Genomic DNA, 20,785 nt, shown 5'->3' on the forward strand with positions numbered 1-20,785 from the left:
ATATGCGATTTAAATAATCTCGTATTGCGATTTTTAACTTAAGGCTACTTTCCTATTGGTTTGATAGCTAGAATTAGCGAAGATGACGAATATATCAAATGTATTCGTCATATTCCTCTAAACGAAGATAACAAAGTATTTTCCATCTTCATTTTAGCTACCTATTCGTCAACTTCGCTAATTCTAGCAATCAAATAGGAAAGTTGACTATAGAGACAGCTGTGTTTAATTTGCTATGCGATTATATTACTTTGCTGGAGGCACTCTCAGCCATCCAATTTACTCCTCTACTTGTTCTGGAGTGGTTTCACCATTTTTACAGTGGAATTCGGGCCTACAAAATGTCGTATAACGTCCTGCGTGCACCAGAGGAAGGTGTTTCATTTGTACGCGTACCTGGCTCCACCAACAAGAGCAACATTACGGCCACGTCCCCTAGTCAATGCTTACTCATTTTGTTACAGTCACCCACAAAATTGGCTGACAGACAAACAATTGTATATCTGTGTCACGGATGCAAAAGAAGTGTTTAGCACATAAAAAGTAGGTAGGTCTCACCGACCCAATTAACTGGCTAAATATCTATTATATATTCCTGTAACGGTGCCAAGTACAGTGTTTTTTCAACCAATACAATAGGTAGGTCTCACCAACCCAATTAACTGCCTGGATAACTATTATATATCCCTGTGACGGTGGCAAGTGCAGTGTTTTAAACAATAAAAATAGGTAGGTCACACCGACCCAATAACCGGCTGAATAACTATTATATATCCCTGTGACGGTGGCAAGTACAGTGATTTTTTAACCAAAAAAAAGGTAGGTCACATTGACCCAATTACCCGGCTGAATAACTATTACTGTATTTTTCGCCCCATAAGACGCACTCCCCCGCCCCCCAAACTGAGGGAAAAATGCCCTAGTGTCTTATGGAGCGAATACTAATGAACGCTTCCATTACCGGAGGACCAGGAAGCACTGAAGGCTCTGTACTCACCGCTTCCTGGTCCTCGGCTGTCAGCTGTGCAGTGGCTGCACACAGCGTGAGGGCGCTTTGTGACCTCACACTGTGCGCGCAGTTCACAGCACAGCCGACAGCAGGAGGAAGATGATCGCGCAGGAGGAGAGGAGCGGAGGCATCCAGGAACAGGAGAGGTAAATAGTTTATTTATTTTGTCATCTGAGGCTGGGGGCTGCTAAATAATGGCTGGGGGCTGCTGAATAATGGCTGGGGGCTGCTGAATAATGGCTGGGGGCTGCTGAATAATGGCTGGTGGCTGCTGAATAATGGCTGGGGGCGGCTGATTATATGACTGGGGCGGCTGATTATATGACTGGGGGCTGATTACATATGGCTGAGGGCTGATTACATATGGCTGAGGGCTGATTACATATGGCTGAGGGCGGATTACATATGGCTGAGGGCGGATTACATATGGCTGAGGGCGGATTACATATGGCTGAGGGCGGATTACATATGGCTGAGGGCGGATAACATATGGCTGAGGGCGGATAACATATGGCTGAGGGCGGAATACATATGGCTGAGGGCTGATTACATATGGCTGAGGGCGGATTACATATGGCTGAGGGCGGATAACATATGGCTGAGGGCGGAATACATATGGCTGAGGGCGGATTACATATGGCTGAGGGCGGATAACATATGGCTGAGGGCGGATAACATATGGCTGAGGGCAGATAACATATGGCTGAGGGCGGATAACATATGGCTGAGGGCGGATTACATATGGCTGAGGGCGGATTACATATGGCTGAGGGCGGATTACATATGGCTGAGGGCGGATAACATATGGCTGAGGGCGGATAACATATGGCTGAGGGCGGATTACATATGGCTGAGGGCTGATTACATATGGCTGAGGGCGGATTACATATGGCTGAGGGCGGATAACATATGGCTGAGGGCGGATAACATATGGCTGAGGGCAGATAACATATGGCTGAGGGCGGATAACATATGGCTGAGGGCGGATAACATATGGCTGAGGGCGGATTACATATGGCTGAGGGCGGATTACATATGGTTGAGGGCGGATTACATATGGCTGAGGGCTGATTACATATGGCTGAGGGCGGATAACATATGGCTGAGGGCTGATTACATATGGCTGAGGGCAGATTACATATGGCTGAGGGCTGATTACATATGGCTGAGGGCGGATAACATATGGCTGAGGGCTGATTACATATGGCTGAGGGCAGATTACATATGGCTGAGGGCTGATTACATATGGCTGAGGGCTGATTACATATGGCTGAGGGCAGATTACATATGGCTGAGGGCTGATATGAGGCATGGGGGTCTAATTGGGGCTGTCAGCTGAGGTCTGATTAACATTGGGGGTCTGATTGGTGGTCTGACCTGAGGTGTAATGAAAAATATTTTTTTCTTATTGTCTTACTCTAAAACCTAGGTGTGTCTTATAGGGTGAAAAATACGGTATATATCCCTGTGACGGTGGCAAGTAAAGGTTTTTTTCACCCCAAAAAATAGGTACTGTATGTCTTACCCAGACAATTAACAGACTGATTAACTATATTTCCCTGTTACTGGTGCAAAGTAGTAGGATTGCACCCCTCAATAACGCCTACAGGTCACCAGCACACTTTTTAAAAATAATAAAATCCTGTCTGATTTAAACACCCAATAAAATGCTGGATCTAGAGTGGAAGAAGTAATGGACCATGGTCCTCAGGATGAGGGGACGGAGAAGGAAGATTCAAATGATCTGCCAATTGCGGAACCTACCCCACTAAAAGAAATCTTGGCTACGGTTAACAATAATGGAGCACTAATATAGAACAGCTTGACACAGCTTGGGACGATTCAGAAAGACATGTCCCTAATAAGAGATGGAGGCAAACCAATTCCTGGAAGGCAACCACGGACACTTCTCACAAAGATTCTTGCTTCTCGAGACAGAGATATGATTATGAGGAGGGGGTGAAAGTGTCCTCCTATTCTATACAATGGGAGTAAATTGTCCTTTTTTTCCAGACTTTTCTAAAGAGATCCAGGAAAGAAGATGCACTTTTGTGGCGGTTAAAAAAGCGTCTGCAATAAAAGGACACTTAGTACTCGTTTGTTTACCCAGCTGCAGATTATATCTAATGGTGGAACTCACTTTTTTGACATTCCAGAGTTTTTTTTTAGGGGGAGGGCTTGTGGGAGGGGTTACGATGCATCTCCTAGGTTGGGTTGGACTGTGAGAATCTCTTTGCTATGGGAATTTTGATTGGATGACAGCTAGAATTTTTACTTGGAATGTTCGGAGCCTTGGTGGTAAGATATAAAGACAGACGGTCTTGTACCTGGTTCAGAGACATCTACCAGCGATTGTTTGCTTGGTGGAGACCCACTTCACCGAGGAGTCGGCTCTGCGATCCAATAGGGGATGGGCTGCGCAAACTTACAGTTTTAATCCATAGAGGGATTGATTTTGTCTGTGAGGCATCCTCACAGCATGGGACAAGCATGGGAAATTTGTTTTTCTTTATGGAAAGCTTCTTGGAAGACTATGCATTTTGGCTTTTATTTACATTCCTCCACCCTTTTCTTTATATGTACTTAATTGTTTATTAACATTCATGGATCGATGGCCTAATTGCATCTCGTTAGTTATCGGGGACTTTAATAGTGTTATTAATCCAGAGATGGATAGGATCTCTATGGGTGGAGATATACGTATCCCCACCCAAGGGTCCCCTCTAGCACGCTTCTGTCAGGAATCGGGCTTTGCGGATATATGGGGAACTTTGGGAAAGGGGAAAAGAGTATATTCTTGTATAAGCAAGGCTGGGAATTCCATGTCCAGGATAGACTTGGCCCTGATAAATAAAAATTATTTGAACGGACGGATGAAATATGAGGCCAGGTCTTTATCGGATCATGTTCCCCTTTCTCTAGAATTGATTAGGAGGGACAATAACTACAGGGAAAGAGCCCAATTTAGGTTAAAACCCCACTGGATTACTATAATGGATAATCACAAAGTTATGAAGCAGGAGATTGTGGGCTTTTGGGATAAATAGGGATATTATGCAGAATGCAAGTCAGGCGTATTCTGACTTTCTTCTGGAAAAGGCCCAGCAGAAACTTTTTTTCAAGGGATAAAAATACTTCTCGGAATCGGGTAGACCAGGGAAACTCCTGGCGAGAGTGATATCTAATCAGGAGCAAAAAAAAGAGACAGTCAGTATTAGTTCACCAGAGGGTATAATTATTGAAGATCAAAACTGTATTAAGGAAACGTTTTTGAAGCACTTTTCGGAATTATACAAGTCAGATAGGGTCATCCTAGATGAACTCCTATTTGGATTCTATCTCTCTCCGAGCTCTAACAGAAACCCAAAGAGAATTAGAGGCAGCACTGAAGGCATGTTCTTGAAACTCCTCCCCTAGGTCCGATGGATTCCCATATGAATCTTATCGTAAATATAGAGAGGTTATTTTTCCTCATCTTTTGAAGGTGTTCATCGGATCACTAGAGGAGGGTAGTCTTTCAGAATCAATGACAGAGGCCATAATAACATTAATATTGAAAAAGGGGAAGGACCCCTTAGATATGGGATCATATAGGCCAATCTCCCTATTGAACATCGATATGAAGCTCTTCTCAAGGATTTTGACGACACGGCTATCCAAGGATATTTTATCAATTATACACCCTGATCAGAATGGGTTAATTCCCAATAAAGGTATTCACTATAACTTACATCGGTTGTATGCGAATATTCAGTCCTCAGGGGGGGTATGTCTTTGGATGCCTCCAAGGCGTTTGACAGGGTGGAGTGGGGGTTCCTCTGGAAGGTCCTAGGGAAAATAGGATTTGGCTCTAGATTCATAAATACGATTAAGCTTTTGTATAACTCCCCTATCGTTAGATTGAACATCAATGAGAGTTTGACAAGGAGTTTTTCCTTGAATAGAGAAATCCGTCAAGGATGTCCACTCTCTCCATTATTATTTGATATTTATATTGAACCTCTGGCTGCTAGGGTTAGGCAAGACGCTAGGATTGAAGAGTTTGGGATATTAGGAGTAGAGGATCGTATTTCCTTATATGCAGATTATTTCCTGTTTTTTATAAACCATACTAATATTGTACTTCCATAACTTATCCAAATAGTTAACTCCTTTGGTGCAGTCTCGGGCCTAGACATTAACTGGTCAAAGACAACTCTTATGCCTGTGGAAAGACCTGAATATTCTATTGATGGGCCTTAGAGTATGTTAAAGATCGCAGATTCATTTGAATACTTGGGCATGATGATATATCCCAGGACTGGAGATTTCATTCAGCTCAATTTGATTCCTTTGATTAGTAAATTGAGGTCTAAAATTATGGTATGGCTTCGACTTCCTCTATCTAGAGCTGAAAGAATATCCCTAGTGAATATGGTGATACTACGCCAACTCCTCTATGTCCTTAGGAACTCTCCAATATGGATTGAGGATAAGTTCTTCAAATTAATTGAGAGAATTATTAGTGACCTACTCTGGGGAAGAAAGCGGGTAAGGCTAAAGTTAGAGTATCTCTACAAACCGAGCAAGGAGGGTTAAATATTCCCTACTTTAAGGGCTTTTTTATAGCTGCACAGTTATGGCTTTTTTGCCAATGGGAGAAAAGCTTAGGCTACTTTCACACCTGCGTTCAGGTGTCCGCTCGTGAGCTCCGTTTGAAGGGGCTCACAAGCGGCCCTGAACGCAGCCGTCTGGCCCTAATGCATTCTCAGTGGAGGCGGATCCACTGAGAATGCATCCGTCTGCCAGCGTTCAGCCTCCGCTCCGCTCAGTGAGCGGACACCTGAACGCTGCTTGCAGCGTTCGGGTGTCCGCCTGGCCGTGCGGAGGCGAGCGGATCCGTCCAGACTTATAATGGAAGTCAATGGGGACCGCTTGAAGATGACACCATATGGCTCAATCTTCAAGCGGATCCGTCCCCCATTGACTTTCAATGTAAGGTCTGGACGGATCCGCTCAGGCTACTTTCACACTTAGAAATTTTTCTAAGTTATAATGCAGACGTATCCGTTCTGAACGGATGCAAACGTCTGCATTATAGGAGCGGATCTGTCTGATGAAACATCAGACGGACCCACTCCGAACGCTAGTGTGAAAGTAGCCTTACTTTGTCAGACCTTGGTTAGCAGTGCTTCATACGATAATATATTTATGCTATTGGAGTCTGGCCGGCTATCCACTATCCAACAGGAACATAGAGAGTCTAGGAAGTTATTTACTAAAGTGTGGGGTACTATTAAAGGCAAAAGAAAACTATATTTTTTATGTTGCACAGGTGTTGAGAAATGGAGCTATGCTTTCTTTTTTGGAGTTGGCACAAAGGGAACATATAGTTAATTTATCTTGGTTTAGGTATTTTCAGTTACGTTCGGCACTCATTAGTGAAAAGGATACGTCTATCCTTGAGATAAACAATTCTACACCTTTGAATGATTTAATGGGAAACTTGGGTCGGAAGGTCAAGATTTCCCGACTTTATAAATTGTTATTGGAAGCACTATTTCATAATATACGCTCATCCGGACTAAGGGCTTGGGGAGTGGATTGTTCAATGATTCAATTAGGTGATTGGGGAAACATATTGGGTAACTTAAGATTAGTGTCTCATAACTTTAATCACGTGGTGGTTCAATTTAATATTTTACAGAGAAAATATTTCACGCCAGTATGGCTTAACAAGTGTGGTTTAAGAAATACTTCTAATTGTCCACGGTGTGATTCACCTGGAGCTGAATATGGACATATGTTCAGGTCCTGTAGAGAATTGATAGAATTTTTAAGTTTTCCTGCTTCCTCCTCACCCAGATCCCTTTTCCATCTGTTGATGGAGGGGATAGGAGACGCATCGCAACGAGGAGGGAGTTTTGGGGAAAGGTAGGGGGGTTAGGGTAAATTGGGTGAAAAAGAATAAAAGCAATAACGTTAATGGATTTTTGTATGGTAATTTGTATTTATTTTTTTTTCCAATAAAAACTATAAAAAAAAAAAATAATAATAATAAAATCCTAAGGCCCCTTTCATACAGGCGAGAATTCCGTGCGGGTGCAATACGTGAGGTGAACACATTGCCCCCGCACTGAATCCGGATCCATTTACTGCAATGGGGCTGTGCACATGAGCAGTGATTTTCACGCATCACTTGTGCGTTGCGTGAAAATCGCAGCATGCTCTATATTGTGCGTTTTTCACACAATGCAGGCCCCATAGAAGTGAATGGGGCTGCGTGAAAATCGCAAGCATCTGCAAGCAAGTGCGGATGCGGTACGATTTTCAGGCATGGTTGCTAGGTGATGATCAGGATGGGGACCCGATCTTTATTTTCCCTTATAACACGGTTATAAGGGAAAATAATAGCATTCTTAATACAGAATGCTAAGTAATTAGGGATGGAGGGGTTAAAAAAATAAATAAATTAAACTCACCTCACCCACTTGTTCGCGCAGCCCGGCTCATCTTCTTTCTTCTTCTTTGGGGACCTGGGAGGAAAAGGACCTTTGGTGACGTCACTGCGCTCATCACATGGTCCATCACCATGGCGATGGACCATGTGATGGAGCATGTGATGAGCGCAGTGACGTCACCAAAAGTTCCTTTTCCTCCCAGGTCCTCAAAAAAGAAGAAAGAAGACGAGCCGGGCTGCGCGAACAAGTGGATGAGGTGAGTTGAATTTTTATTTTTTAACCCCTTCATCCCTAATTTACTTCTGTATTAAGAATGCTATTATTTTCCCTTATAACCATGTTATAAGGGAAAATAATATAATCTGACAACACCGATCCCAAACCCGAATTTCTGTGAAGAAGTCCAGGTTGGGGTATGGGTACCAGACCTGCTGATTTCTCTCACGCGCGTGCAAAATGCATTAAAACGCTTTGCACTTGCGCGGAAAAATTGTGCATTTTCCCACAACGCCCATGTGAAAGAGGCCTAACCCTTTCCCTGCCTGCAGCAGCGTCCTGTCCCTACACTAGTCAGAGCAGAATGGATGGCAGCGCACCATGTGATCCAGCATTTATGCATGCATGGTCACATGGTGCGCTGGCCAATCACAGCCATGCCATTACTAGGCATGACTGTGATGATGTCACAGGTGAAGTTGCAGATAGCTGGAACTTATAAATAAACGACCGACTGGCTTGATTCCAAACTAAGGAGCATATAGGTGAGCCCTTTAAAACCCTAAGAGCTCTCCCTGACTGCTAAGCACATGCAAGGGTCTCAATGGTAGACGATTGCATGCCCATGTACCTAAGACTGTTTGACACCTGAAAACCCTATAATAGTGAGGGGACACGACCACCGGCTCCCTGCACTGAATACGGACGGAGTCAGGGTCACCTAGAAACAAGCCAGCAAGGAAACACAATAAAGGAAAAGACTTATCTGAGCAAACAGCAGCAGCAGCCTCCAGCAGTGAACACTTCATCCAGGAAGTAGTATAAACCGCAAAGTGAGGCAGTATGGGAGGGGATATAAAGGAAGACGATTAGTCTAAATAAGTGACACCTGGCAGAATGAAAGGAGCTGACAAAGTGAAACCAAAGCAAAGAACATCATACAAGAGGTAGAGAAGAACGTCTTTCAGACCTTCTCACAGAACTGGCGGTGACAGATGACTTTTAAGTGCCCACAGCTTAAAAGCTTGTTGATTGGCTGCACTGCAGCCTTTCAACAAGCTTTATTTAAAGTACGAACAATGAACCTGGACACGGACTTTGGTGCCAAAATCTGGGTTCGTGTTCGGTACGAAGATACCAAAATGTGGGGTAAGGTCCCGAACGTGGCGGTCCGGGTTTGCTCATAACTACTATGATTCCTTCATCGGTGACTCCTCTGTGCATGGCTCCTGTATCGGTGACTCCTACCTTTATCAGTGCTTCCTGTATTAAGTGATTTCTCTTTTGGGGACTTTTGGATCCATAACACCTGTTTGCTATCAGATGAAATTTTGCAATGCAGTCATGTATCCACATTCATCGGATCCCTTAACGATAAGTAGATCACTTCATATTAGCATAAGGGTACGGCCACACGGTCAGGTTTCCTGAAGTAGTTTTGGAAGCCAAAATCAGGAGTGGATCATAAAAAGGAGAGAACGTATAAAAGACAGGTACAACTTCTCCCCTTTTTCCAATCCACTCTTGGTGGCTTCAAAAACTACACAAGAAAACCTGACCGTGTGGCTTTACCCTAATACTCTGCCTATCACCAAGATGTATGGCAGCATATCGGAATCCAGTACAATAATCCTCCAGTGTGTGGTCAGAATAGGGTTAAACCCCTGAGGATATCTGTTCCATCTCCTTTGGTAAGATAATTGACTGTAGAGATCATTGAGCACCAAGATGGCACTAATCATCCACTTCTCTGTATGTTTCTCATCACAGGAGCCATGGAGCTGCTCACTGTCTTTGCGCTTTACTCTATTCTTATCTTCATTCTCTTTATTCTGCTATCATGGGCCAAACAGAAGTCATACAAGTCATTGCCCCCCGGACCTACTCCAATTCCAGTGCTGGGGACCCCCAAATATATCGACTTAAGAAATCTCACCATGAAGTTCCAAAAGGTAAGTGTTTACAAGGAGACAGAGAGCAGTGCGTGCTGGGTAATGTGGAGAGAGCGCTCCCACAGTGCATAATGTTAATGGGAGGTTGGACGACAATTATATGTTGAAAATTTTGAATCCTTAAACCTTGACCTCAAAGAAAACTGGTAATTTGTTCCAAAGCCGCCAGATGTCTTCAGAAAATAAGACAAAAGGAGGATCATCCACAGAGTGCAATCTCCAGCACAGTGCTGGAACACATAGACAACGGGCACTGCAGCCTCCTGACACCAGCTTTCATCTCCATTGCTGCAGTAATCATGATCCTTTATTTTGGGTTGGGGGCAGGGCTCGTGTAAAGCTGGTCATACACATTAGATGCATGTCAGCCAAACCGCCTGAGATGTTTATGGTGTTTCCCAAATCCTTTCTGACAGCAATTGCACCATCACAACTCCCGCTCATATCCAGAGCTCTTCCTCTCAGGCCGTTGTGTTGACAGAATGCACTTAAGGGGTATTCTGTTTACATTGTTATGCTCTCTTCACTGGGACCCCACAATCACAAAAATGGGGCCCCCATAACCCCTGCAGCCCCTTGAAATGAACAGAATAGCTGGTCAGGCTTGCAAGTGTCTGTTCTATTCATTTCTATGGGAGTTCCAGAAATAGCCAAGTACAGCACTCTGCTATATCCGGAATTCAGATAGACATGGAGCTTGCATGCCCGACCGGACACTCTGTTCATTTCAGGGGCTGCAGGGGATATGGGGACTCTGTTCTCATGATCGGTGGGGGTCCCAGCGGTAGGACTCCAACCATTCTAATAGTTATCGTGTATAGTTGTAAGCCGTGTACCAGGGTGGGCTCCCCAGGGTACGAACTAGGAAAGCAACTCAAACACCAGTTATTTTTTTACTTTAACGTGGTCATGGACGCAACCACAGATGTACAAAGGTTTTGTGTATTAGATTGCATACTGAGATTAGCTGCAGTGCCTTTATAGAAATTGTTCCCCACTATTTCAGTCCAAAATGTATAAAAAGGGGGTTAGGTTAGGGTCTGCGCTGCCATAAAGGAAAGCTTAGGGGTAACACAAAACATCACTAGTTCTTTTTATGCTGCTTCCTCCAATCTCCTCCTTATCCTTCCTCCTTCACAGCTTCTTAGTCTCTGAAGCAACGAGCGGTAGTGGGTATGCCTCTCACGCCTTCAAAGACCTGCATGTAAAATAGTTCACGCTTCTTTATTATACTTACAAAATTGTAATCGTGAACATCACATGGAACATATAATAAAGCTCGACCCAGGTTTCGCTCCTGCTTTGTCTGGGGCGTTTCCGTTTCACTTTCGGGTACGGGCGGTATTTATCACCACGTCACATACTCTCACTTTTTATCTAATTGCTAAAAATGCTCTTATAACATGTCCTCGTTATTATGGGCCTGTTTTCAGTATTGCTTAATCATTTAAATACTTATATGCATATATGTAAAACACTCATAAATAAATTAGAACAACAATAAAAACTTTCTCTTCATTTCCATGTTCACCTGACTACGTTCAAAAATAGCAGTTCCATGCGAAGCAATACTCCTGAACGGATCAGTACCCACATAGCTGCCCCACTTGCTCGTGAATTCCTGGATACTAAGTATCCTGTAAGAAAAATGTAAACTGGTATAGGATACATCAATCCCATCAATGCGACAAGGTCCCGTATCCCGCACCATTCTCTACACACAGAGACTCCACGTGTTCTCACTGCAATCATCTTCCTACAGGACGCCGCTGCACAATAAGTAAAGAGTAGAGTTGAGCGAACACCTGGATGTTCGGGTTCGAGAAGTTCGGCCCAAACTTCGCCCCGAACCCGAATCCCATTGAAGTCAATGGGGACCCGAACTTTTGGGCACTAAAAAGGCTGTAAAACAGCCCAGGAAAGAGCTAAAGGGCTGCAAAAGGCAGCAACATGTAGGTAAATCCCCTGCAAACAAATGTGGATAGGGAAATGAATTAAAATAAAAAATAAAATAAATAAAAATTAACCAATATCAATTGGAGAGAGGTCCCATAGCAGAGAATCAGGCTTCATGTCACCCACCACTGGAACAGGCCACTGTCAGATATTTAGGCCCCGGCACCCAGACAGAGGAGAGAGGTCCCATAGCAGAGAACCAGGCTTCATGTCATAGCAGAGAATCAGGCTTCATGTCACCCACCACTGGAACAGGCCATTGTCAGATATTTAGGCCCCGGCACCCAGACAGAGGAGAGAGGTCCCATTGCAGAGAATCAGGCTTCATGTCACCCACCACTGGAACAGGCCACTGGCAGATATTTAGGCCCCGGCACCCAGACAGAGGAGAAGTTCATTCAACTTTGGGTTGCCCCGCAATATAATGGTAAAATTAAAAAAAGAGGATTGAATGAAGTGCCCTGGAGTACAAGAATATATTGTTAAGGGGAGGTAGTTAATGTCTAATCTGCACAAGGGATGGACAGGTCCTGTGGGATCCATGCCTGGTTCATTTTTATGAACGTCCGCTTGTCCACATTGGCTGTAGACAGGCGGCTGCGTTTGTCTGTAATGACGCCCCCTGCCGTGCTGAATACACGTTCAGACAAAAACGCTGGCCGCCGGGCAGGCCAGCACCTTCAAGGCATAAAAGGCTAGCTCTGGCCACGTGGACAATTTGGAGACCCAGAAGTTGAATGGGGCGAACCATAAGTCAGTACGTGGAGGGGTGTGCACAGGTACTGTCCCACCATGTTAGTGAAATGTTGCCTCCTGCTAACACGTTCCGTATCAGGTGGTGGTGCAGTTAGCTGTGGCGTGGTGACAAAACTTTTCCACATCTCTGCCATGCTAACCCTGCCCTCAGAGGAGCTGGCCGTGACACAGCTGCGTTGGCGACCTCTTGCTCCTCCTCTGCCTTCGCCTTGGGCTTCCACTGGTTCCCCTGTGACATTTGGGAATGCTCTCAGTAGCGCGTCTACTAACGTGCGCTTGTACTCGCGCATCTTCCTATCACGCTCCAGTGCAGGAAGTAAGGTGGGCACATTGTCTTTGTACCGGGGATCCAGCAGGGTGGCAACCCAGTAGTCCGCACACGTTAAAATGTGGGCAACTCTGCTGTCGTTGCGCAGGCACTGCAGCATGTAGTCGCTCATGTGTGCCAGGCTGCCCAGAGGTAAGGACAAGCTGTCCTCTGTGGGAGGCGTATCGTCATCGTCCTACGTTTCCCCCCAGCCACGCACCAGTGATGGGCCCGAGCTGCGTTGGGTGCCACCCCGCTGTGAACATGCTTTATCCTCATCCTCCTTCAACTCCTCCTCATCCTCGTCCTCCTCGCCCTCCAGTAGTGGGCCCTGTCTGGCCACATTTGTACCTGGCCTCTGCTGTTGCAAAAAACCTCCCTCTGAGTCACTTCTAAGAGACTGGCCTGAAAGTGCTAAAAATGACCCCTCTTCCTCCTCTTCCTCCTGGGCCACCTCCTCTTCCATCATCGCCCTAAGTGTTTTCTCAAGGAGACATAGAAGTGGTATTGTAACGCTGATAACGGCGTCATCGCCACTGGCCATGTTGGTGGAGTACTCGATACAGCGCAACAGGGCACACAGGTCTCGCATGGAGGCCCAGTCATTGGTGGTGAAGTGGGGCTGATCCACAGTGCGACTGACCCGTGCATGCTGCAGCTGAAACTCCACTATGGCCTGCTGCTGCTCGCACAGTCTGTCCAGCATGTGCAAAGTGGAGTTCCACCTGGTCGGCACGTCGCATATGAGGCGGTGAGCGGGAAGGCCGAAGTTATGCTGTAGCGCAGACAGGCGAGCAGCGGCAGGGTGTGAACGCCGGAAGCGCGCACAGATGGCCCGCACTTTATGCAGCAGCTCTGACATGTCGGGGTAGTTGTGAATGAACTTCTGCACCACCAAATTCAGCACATGCGCCAGGCAAGGGATGTGCGTCAAACCGGCTAGACCCAGAGCTGCGACGAGATTTCGCCCATTATCGCACACCACCAGGCTGGGCTTGAGGCTCACCGGCAGCAACCACTCATCGCTCTGTTGTTCAATACCCCCCCACAACTCCTGCACGGTGTGGGGCCTGTCCCCCAAACATATGAGTTTCAGAACGGCCTGCTGACGTTTACCCCAGGCTGTGCTGAAGTTGGTGGTGAAGGTGTGTGGCTGACTGGATGAGCTGGTGGAAGAAGAGGAGGAGGAAGCAGAGTAGGAGCAGGAGGAGACAGGAGGCAAAGAATGTTGCCCTGCGATCCTTGGCGGCGGAAGGACGTGCGCCAAAGAGCTCTCCGCCTGGGGCCCAGCCGCCACTACATTTACCCAGTGTGCAGTTAGGGAGATATAGCGTCCCTGGCCGTGCTTACTGGTCCACGTATCTGTGGTTAGGTGGACCTTGCCACAGATGGCGTTGCGCAGTGCACACTTGATTTTATCGGATACTTGGTTGTGCAGGGAAGGCACGGCTCTCTTAGAGAAGTAGTGGCGGCTGGGAACAACATACTGTGGGACAGCAAGCGACATGAGCTGTTTGAAGCTGTCTGTGTCCACCAGCCTGAATGACAGCATTTCATAGGCCAGTAGTTTAGAAATGCTGGCATTCAGGGCCAGGGATCGAGGGTGGCTAGGTGGGAATTTACGCTTTCTCTCAAATGTTTGTGAGATGGAGAGCTGAACGCTGCCGTGTGACATGGTGGAGATGCTTAGTGACGGAGGTGGTGGTGTTGGTGGTACATCCTCTGTTTGCTGGGCGGCAGTTGCCAACGTTCCTCCAGAGGCGGAGGAAGAGGCCGAGGAAGCAGTAGAAGAGGTAGCAGGGGGAGCCTGAGTGAGTTCCTTGTTTTTAACCACTTCCCATCTGGGCCATTTGCCCTCTTCCTGACCCGGCCTAATTTTGCAAAACTGACATATCTCACTTTATGTGGTAATAACTTTTGAACGCCTTTATTTATCCAAGTCATTCAGAGATTGTTTTCTCATGACACATTGTACTTCATGATAGTCATAAATTTGAGTCACCTTTATTTATGAAAAAATCCCAAATTTACCAAAAAATTAAAAAAATTCACAATTTTCTAAATTTCAATTTCTCTGCTTTTAAAACAGAAAGTGATACCTCATAAAATATTTATTACTTAACATTCCCCATATGTCTACTTTATGTTGGTATCATTTTGGAAATGTCATTTTATTTTTTAGGACGTTAGAAGGCTTAGAAGTTTAGAAGCAATTCTTTAAATTTTTAAAGAAAATTGCCAAAACCCACTTTTTAAGGACCAGTTCAGGTCTGAAGTCACTTTGTGGCGCCTACATAGTGGATACCCCCATAAATGACCCCATTGTAGAAACTACACCCCTCAATGTATTCAAAACCGATTTTACAAACTTTGTTAAACCTTTTTTGAGTTCCACAAGAATTAAAGGGAAATGGAGATCAAATCTTTAAATTTCACTTTTTGGGCAGATTTTCCATTTTAATCCAATTTTTTCTTTAACACATCGATGGTTAACAGATAAACAAAACTCAATATTTATTACCCAGATTCTGCGGTTTACAGAAACACCCCACATGTGGTCATAAACTGCTGTATGGGCACACGGCAGGGAGCAGAAGAAAAGGAACTCCACATGGTTTTTAGATGCCATGTCCCATTTGAAGCCCCCTGATGCACCCTTACAGTAGAAACTCCCAAGAAGTGACCCCATTTTGGAAACTAGGGGATAAGGTGCCAGTTTTATTAGTACTATTTTTGGGTACATATGATTTTTTGATCATTCATTATAACACTTTATGGGGCAAGGTGACCAAAAAATTGGTTGTTTTAGCACAGTTTCTATTTATTTATTTTTACAGCGTTCACCTGAGGGGTTCAGTCAAGTGACATTTTTAAAGAGCAGATTGTTACGGACGTGGCGATACCTAATATGTATACTTTTTCTCATTTATTAAAGTTTTACACAATAATAGCATTTTTGAAGCAAAAAAATTATGTTTTAATGTGTCTATGTTCTGAGAGCTATAGTTTTTTTATTTTTTGAGAGATGAGGTGACGGTTTCATTGGTACTATTTTGTGGGACATACGCGTTTTTGATCACTTGGTGTTGCACCTTTTGTGATGCAAGGTGACAAAAATTGCTTGTTTTGACACAGTTTTTTTTTTGTTTTTTTTACGGTGTTCATCTGAGGGGTTAGCTCATGTGATATTTTTATAAAGCTGTTTTTTACGGACGCGGCAATACCTAATATGTATACTTTTTTTTATTTGTTTCACTTTAACACAATAATAGCATTTTTGAAACCAAAAAAATGATGTTTTAGTGTCTCCATGTTCTGAGAGCTATAGTTTTTTTATTTTTTGAGAGATTTTCTTATGTAGGTGCTCATTTTTTGCGGGATGAGGTGACGGGTTTTATTGGTACTATTTTGTGGGACATATGCGTTTTTGATCACTTGGTGTTGCACCTTTTGTAATGCAAGGTGACAAAAATTGCTTGTTTTGACACAGTTTTATTTTTTTATTTTTTTACTTGTTCATCCGAGGGGTTAGGTCATGTGATATTTTTATAGAGCTGGTTTTTACGGATGCGGCAATACCAAATATGTCTATTTTATTTTATTTTTTCTATTTTAATTTTTTTTTTCTTATTCCTTACTTGGGAACTTTTTTTTAATACATGTGAAACTTTTTTTTATTTTATTTTTTCAACCCTTTATTTTATTGTATTTTATTTTACACTTTTCGTCCCCCATAGGGTCATACAAGACCTCTGGGGGACATTTGCTTCACTTTTTCTTTTTTTTTTTCACTGTTGATTTCTCCTGTAACTGGGGCTGACATAGTAGCCCCAGTTACAGAAGAAATGCACCCCCCAGAGAGGCTGTACAGCAGCAATCCAGCGCTGTACAGCCTCAGTGCAGGGCTGATCGAGGTCTCTGAAAGACCTCACACAGCTCCTGCACTCTCCGGTCACGGCGGTCACGGCGGTCAATGCATAGCGCTTCCTGCTCTGCATACACAGCGCTCGGCGAGCGTTGTGTATGCAGCGATCTAGAAGGCAGGGACACCTGGGAACTGTCCCTGCCTTCTCTCTGGGTTGCCCTGCTGTCACTGACAGCGGGCAACCCGATCAGCAGCTGCACGATTAGCGTGCAGCTGCACTTTCTGAACGGACGTTTTAAAACGTGCTTTCAGAAATAGAGGTCCACCCATAGGACGTTTATATCCTATGGGCGGACGGAAAGTGGTTAAGGTGTTTACTCCACTGCAGTTCATGCTTTGCATGCAGATGCCTGGTCATGCAGGTTGTGCTAAGGTTCAGAACGTTAATGCCTCGCTTCAGGCTCTGATGGCACAGCGTGCAAACCACTCGGGTCTTGTCGTCAGCACATTGTTTGAAGAACTGCCACGCCAGGGAACTCTTTGAAGCTGCCTTTGGGGTGCTCGGTCCCAGGTGGCGGTGGCCAATAGCAGACGGACTCTCTTGGCGGCGGGTGTTCTGCTTTTGCCCACTGCTCCCTCTTTTGCTACGCTGTTGGCTCGGTCTCACCACTGCCTCTTTCTCCGAACTCTGAAAGTCAGTGGCACGACCTTCATTCCATGTGGGGTCTAGGACCTCATCGTCCCCTGCATTGTCTTCCACCCAGTGTTCCTCCCTGACCTCCTGTTCGGTCTGCACACTACAGAAAGACGCAGCAGTTGGCACCTGTGTTTCGTCATCATCAGATACGTGCTGAGGTGGTATTCCCATGTCCTCATCATCAGGAAACATAAGTGGTTGTGCGTCAGTGCATTCTATGTCTTCCACCGCTAGGGAAGGGCTAGGTGGATGCCCTTGAGAAACCCTGCCAGCAGAGTCTTCAAACAGCATAAGAGACTGCTGCATGACTTGAGGCTCAGACAGGTTCCCCGATATGCATGGGGGTGATGTGACAGACTGATGGGCTTGGTTTTCGGGCGCCATCTGTGTGCTTTCTGCAGAAGACTGGGTGGGAGATAATGTGAACGTGCTGGATCCACTGTCGGCCACCCAATTGACTAATGCCTGTACCTGCTCAGGCCTTACCGTCCTTAGAACGGCATTGGGCCCCACCAAATATCGCTGTAAATTCTGGCGTCTACTAGGACCTGAGGTAGTTGGTACACTAGGACGTGTGGCTGTGGCAGAACGGCCACGTCCTCTCCCAGCACCAGAGGGTCCACTAACACCACCACGACCATGTCCGCGTCCCTTACTAGATGTTTTGCTCATTGTTACCGTTCACCACAATAAGAAAAAAATTATTTGGCCCAATGTATTGAATTCAAATTCAGGCCTTTTTTTACAGGCACCTAACATTATCTGGCTATCTATTTAGGTACCGTATTACACTAATACAGGCACAGCAGAAACCACAGATTTAGTGAATTGCTAATTTGGGAATTGTATTTCAACCCAGAACAAAAACTGTGATTTGACGAACACTAATTAACTTGACCAGCCACAGCAGTAACTTCAGATTTAGCTGAAAATAAATTGTAGGCCTAGTATTTAGGCCCTGGATGGATGACAGGTATACGTTTACGGACAGAATTAGACTTGGAGATGCACGGTAGCGTGTGAAGTTATTGAGAATTACCCTATCAACACCTTCAATGTAATATACCCTTTTATGGATAGATTTAAACTTGGCCTGATACAGCAGAAACCACTGATTTAGGGAATTGCTAATTTGGGAATTGTATTTCAACCCAGAAAAAAATATATCCTTTGCCAGACAGCAGACAGTATTACAATTGGCTGGCCACAGCTGAAACACCAGATTTAGGGTACTGCTATTTTGGCAATTGTATTTCACCCCTCAATAAAATAGCCCCTGATGTAGGATATAGCAAAAAAAAAAAAAAACACACTATTGATGGTTAAATGGACTTGGTGGCAGCTTGTGCTGGCGCACCACAAGACACAAAATGGCCGCCGATCACCCCAGAAAAAAGTGACAGAAAAACGCTCTGGGCAGCCTAAAAACAGTGAGCAATTAACTAGCAGAAGTTGAATCATACACAGCTGTAGATCGATCACTTCAGTAAGTGTTTTTGATGAGTAAATCACTGCCTAATCTCGCCCTAACAGCAGCAGCTGCAACCTCTCCCTACACTGATCAGAGCAGAGTGACGTGCGACGCTACGTGACTCCAGCTTAAATAGAGGCTGGGTCACATGTTGCACTGGCCAATCACAGCCATGCCAATAGTAGGCATGGCTGTGATGGCCTCTTGGGGCAAGTAGTATGATGCTTGTTGATTGGCTGCTTTGCAGCCTTTCAAAAAGCGCCAAGAAAGCGCCGAACACCGAACCCGAACCCGGGTACGCTCATCCCTAGTAAAGAGCCCTGCATCCTTATTCTTATACTGATAACTAGTACAGTCATTTTCTCCTACTTCCCTCTATGCGTACTACCCTCCTGTCCTTCCCTTACAGCCCCAGTCCCTCCTTCTTTTCCATATATGTGACCTTACTATTTTAATATCCATAGCTATCATAATGCTATCTCCTGGTATTGTGAGTACTATGTACTGTAAGGCCAACCAAACTATAAAGCCCTTCTTTTTCTTTGAATTAGGAAATACCTGTCCCTGCACTCTCCCTAAGTAAGACCTCAGCCCAGGGACGTCCCCTGATGGTGGGGACTCCCTGTCCTTGAACCTGGACTGACTGCCCTTAGCACACTCTACTGCTAACATACGATCAGTTTGACAGTTTTTCACCCATGACTGGCTTTATACCCCCTGATGAACCCATGAATAGGGGAAACGCGTCAGGGTTGTCACGGGTGATATTGTGAACCCGTGACACAGATTCTGTCTTACCATAGTGTACCTTCATATCGTATGTTAGCAGTAGGGTGTGCTAAGGGCAGTCAGACCAGGTTCGAGGACAGGGAGTCCCCACCATCAGGGGACGTCCCTGGGCTGAGGTCTTACTTAGGGAGAGTGCAGGGACAGGTGAGACTTTTTGACACTCCCCAATTCTGCCCTGGTTACACTTATCTGCATGACCGGCTCAACGGCTAGATACAAAAGACGGGGACATACAACAAACAAAATACAAATAGGGAAGATGACACTTAACTTCACGCGGAGCAAAGGAGCTCAACCGAGATCCGACAACAAGCTAGCCCAGAGTCGAGAAACTGAAGTTATAAACCACACCCCAAATAGGGGTAAGCAGTAATAAATAGGGGAAGCTAAATAACCAAACCAACAACACCTGCCAGAGGTGTGGTCATTACCAAAACAACACAAACACAAATGATCCACAAGGAACCATTTAGATTAACACACGTGTTGCTAGTCTCTCTGATCTCCTGGCACCTGTCACGGGAGTGTCTGTGACGCTACCTCAGTACATGCAAACAGATTTTATATCCCACTCTATATTTAACCTGTTGAGGTGTAATGTGTTCATATTATGAATCCATTCTGCCTCCTTCTTATTTATATATTTGACAGTTTCTCCCCCTCTCCATTTATTCCATACTAACTCTAACAGCATAAATTTCAGACCATCTGGATTCTTATTATGAACTTTCTTAAAATGTGCCAAAACCATATGCGTCTTCAGCCCCTTTCTGAAGTTTCTTATGTGTTCACTGATTCTTATCTTCAGTTTCCTGAGTGTTCTTCCTACGTATTGGAGTTTACAGGAACACTCCAACACGTATATAACTCCTGTACTTTCACATGATAGGTGACCTTTTACTTTCAATTCCTTATTATTTGCCGTTGCAACCGTTTTATTTCTGTGCCTACTCCTTCTTTCTCCTTTCGGCCTGTTTTTACATCCAATGCAGAAGCTGCACCATGTGAACATGCCACTTATGGGCTGCGGTTCTCCTTTCTGCAAGCAGCTATGTATGATCTTATCTTTAATTCTTGGGGCTCGCTTAAATATAAACAGAGGTCTCTCTGGAAAAGAATGCCCTAACCACAGATGCTGGCAACACACAACACAAATAAATTTACATACACCCAGCCAGGAGGCTGAGGCCCTTGTGCTGTACAGCGCGGTGCCCCCCCCCCCCCCCCCCCCCCGGTGGATGCTGGAGGTATTACTGGTAAATTCACCAGGGCTTAAATAGATTAGCCGCACCTTACCTGTTATTACCCTAGAGTCAGGAACAATTGT

General features: G+C 45.0%; 1 protein-coding gene across 1 annotated transcript in view; it reads left to right on the forward strand.

Annotated features, from left to right (window-relative positions):
- LOC121002843 (cytochrome P450 2C29-like) overlaps positions 1 to 20,785 on the forward strand; it is a 242,550-nt gene that overhangs the window by 65,241 nt on the left and 156,524 nt on the right. Inside the window, exon 2 of the mRNA XM_040434454.1 lies at positions 9,436 to 9,617. Coding sequence (XP_040290388.1) covers positions 9,441 to 9,617 — 177 coding nt within the window. The 5' untranslated portion in view covers positions 9,436 to 9,440. The remainder of the gene's footprint in view (positions 1 to 9,435; positions 9,618 to 20,785) is intronic.

Source organism: Bufo bufo, chromosome 5 (assembly GCF_905171765.1).
Source record: "Bufo bufo chromosome 5, aBufBuf1.1, whole genome shotgun sequence".
NCBI lineage: Eukaryota > Metazoa > Chordata > Amphibia > Anura > Bufonidae > Bufo > Bufo bufo.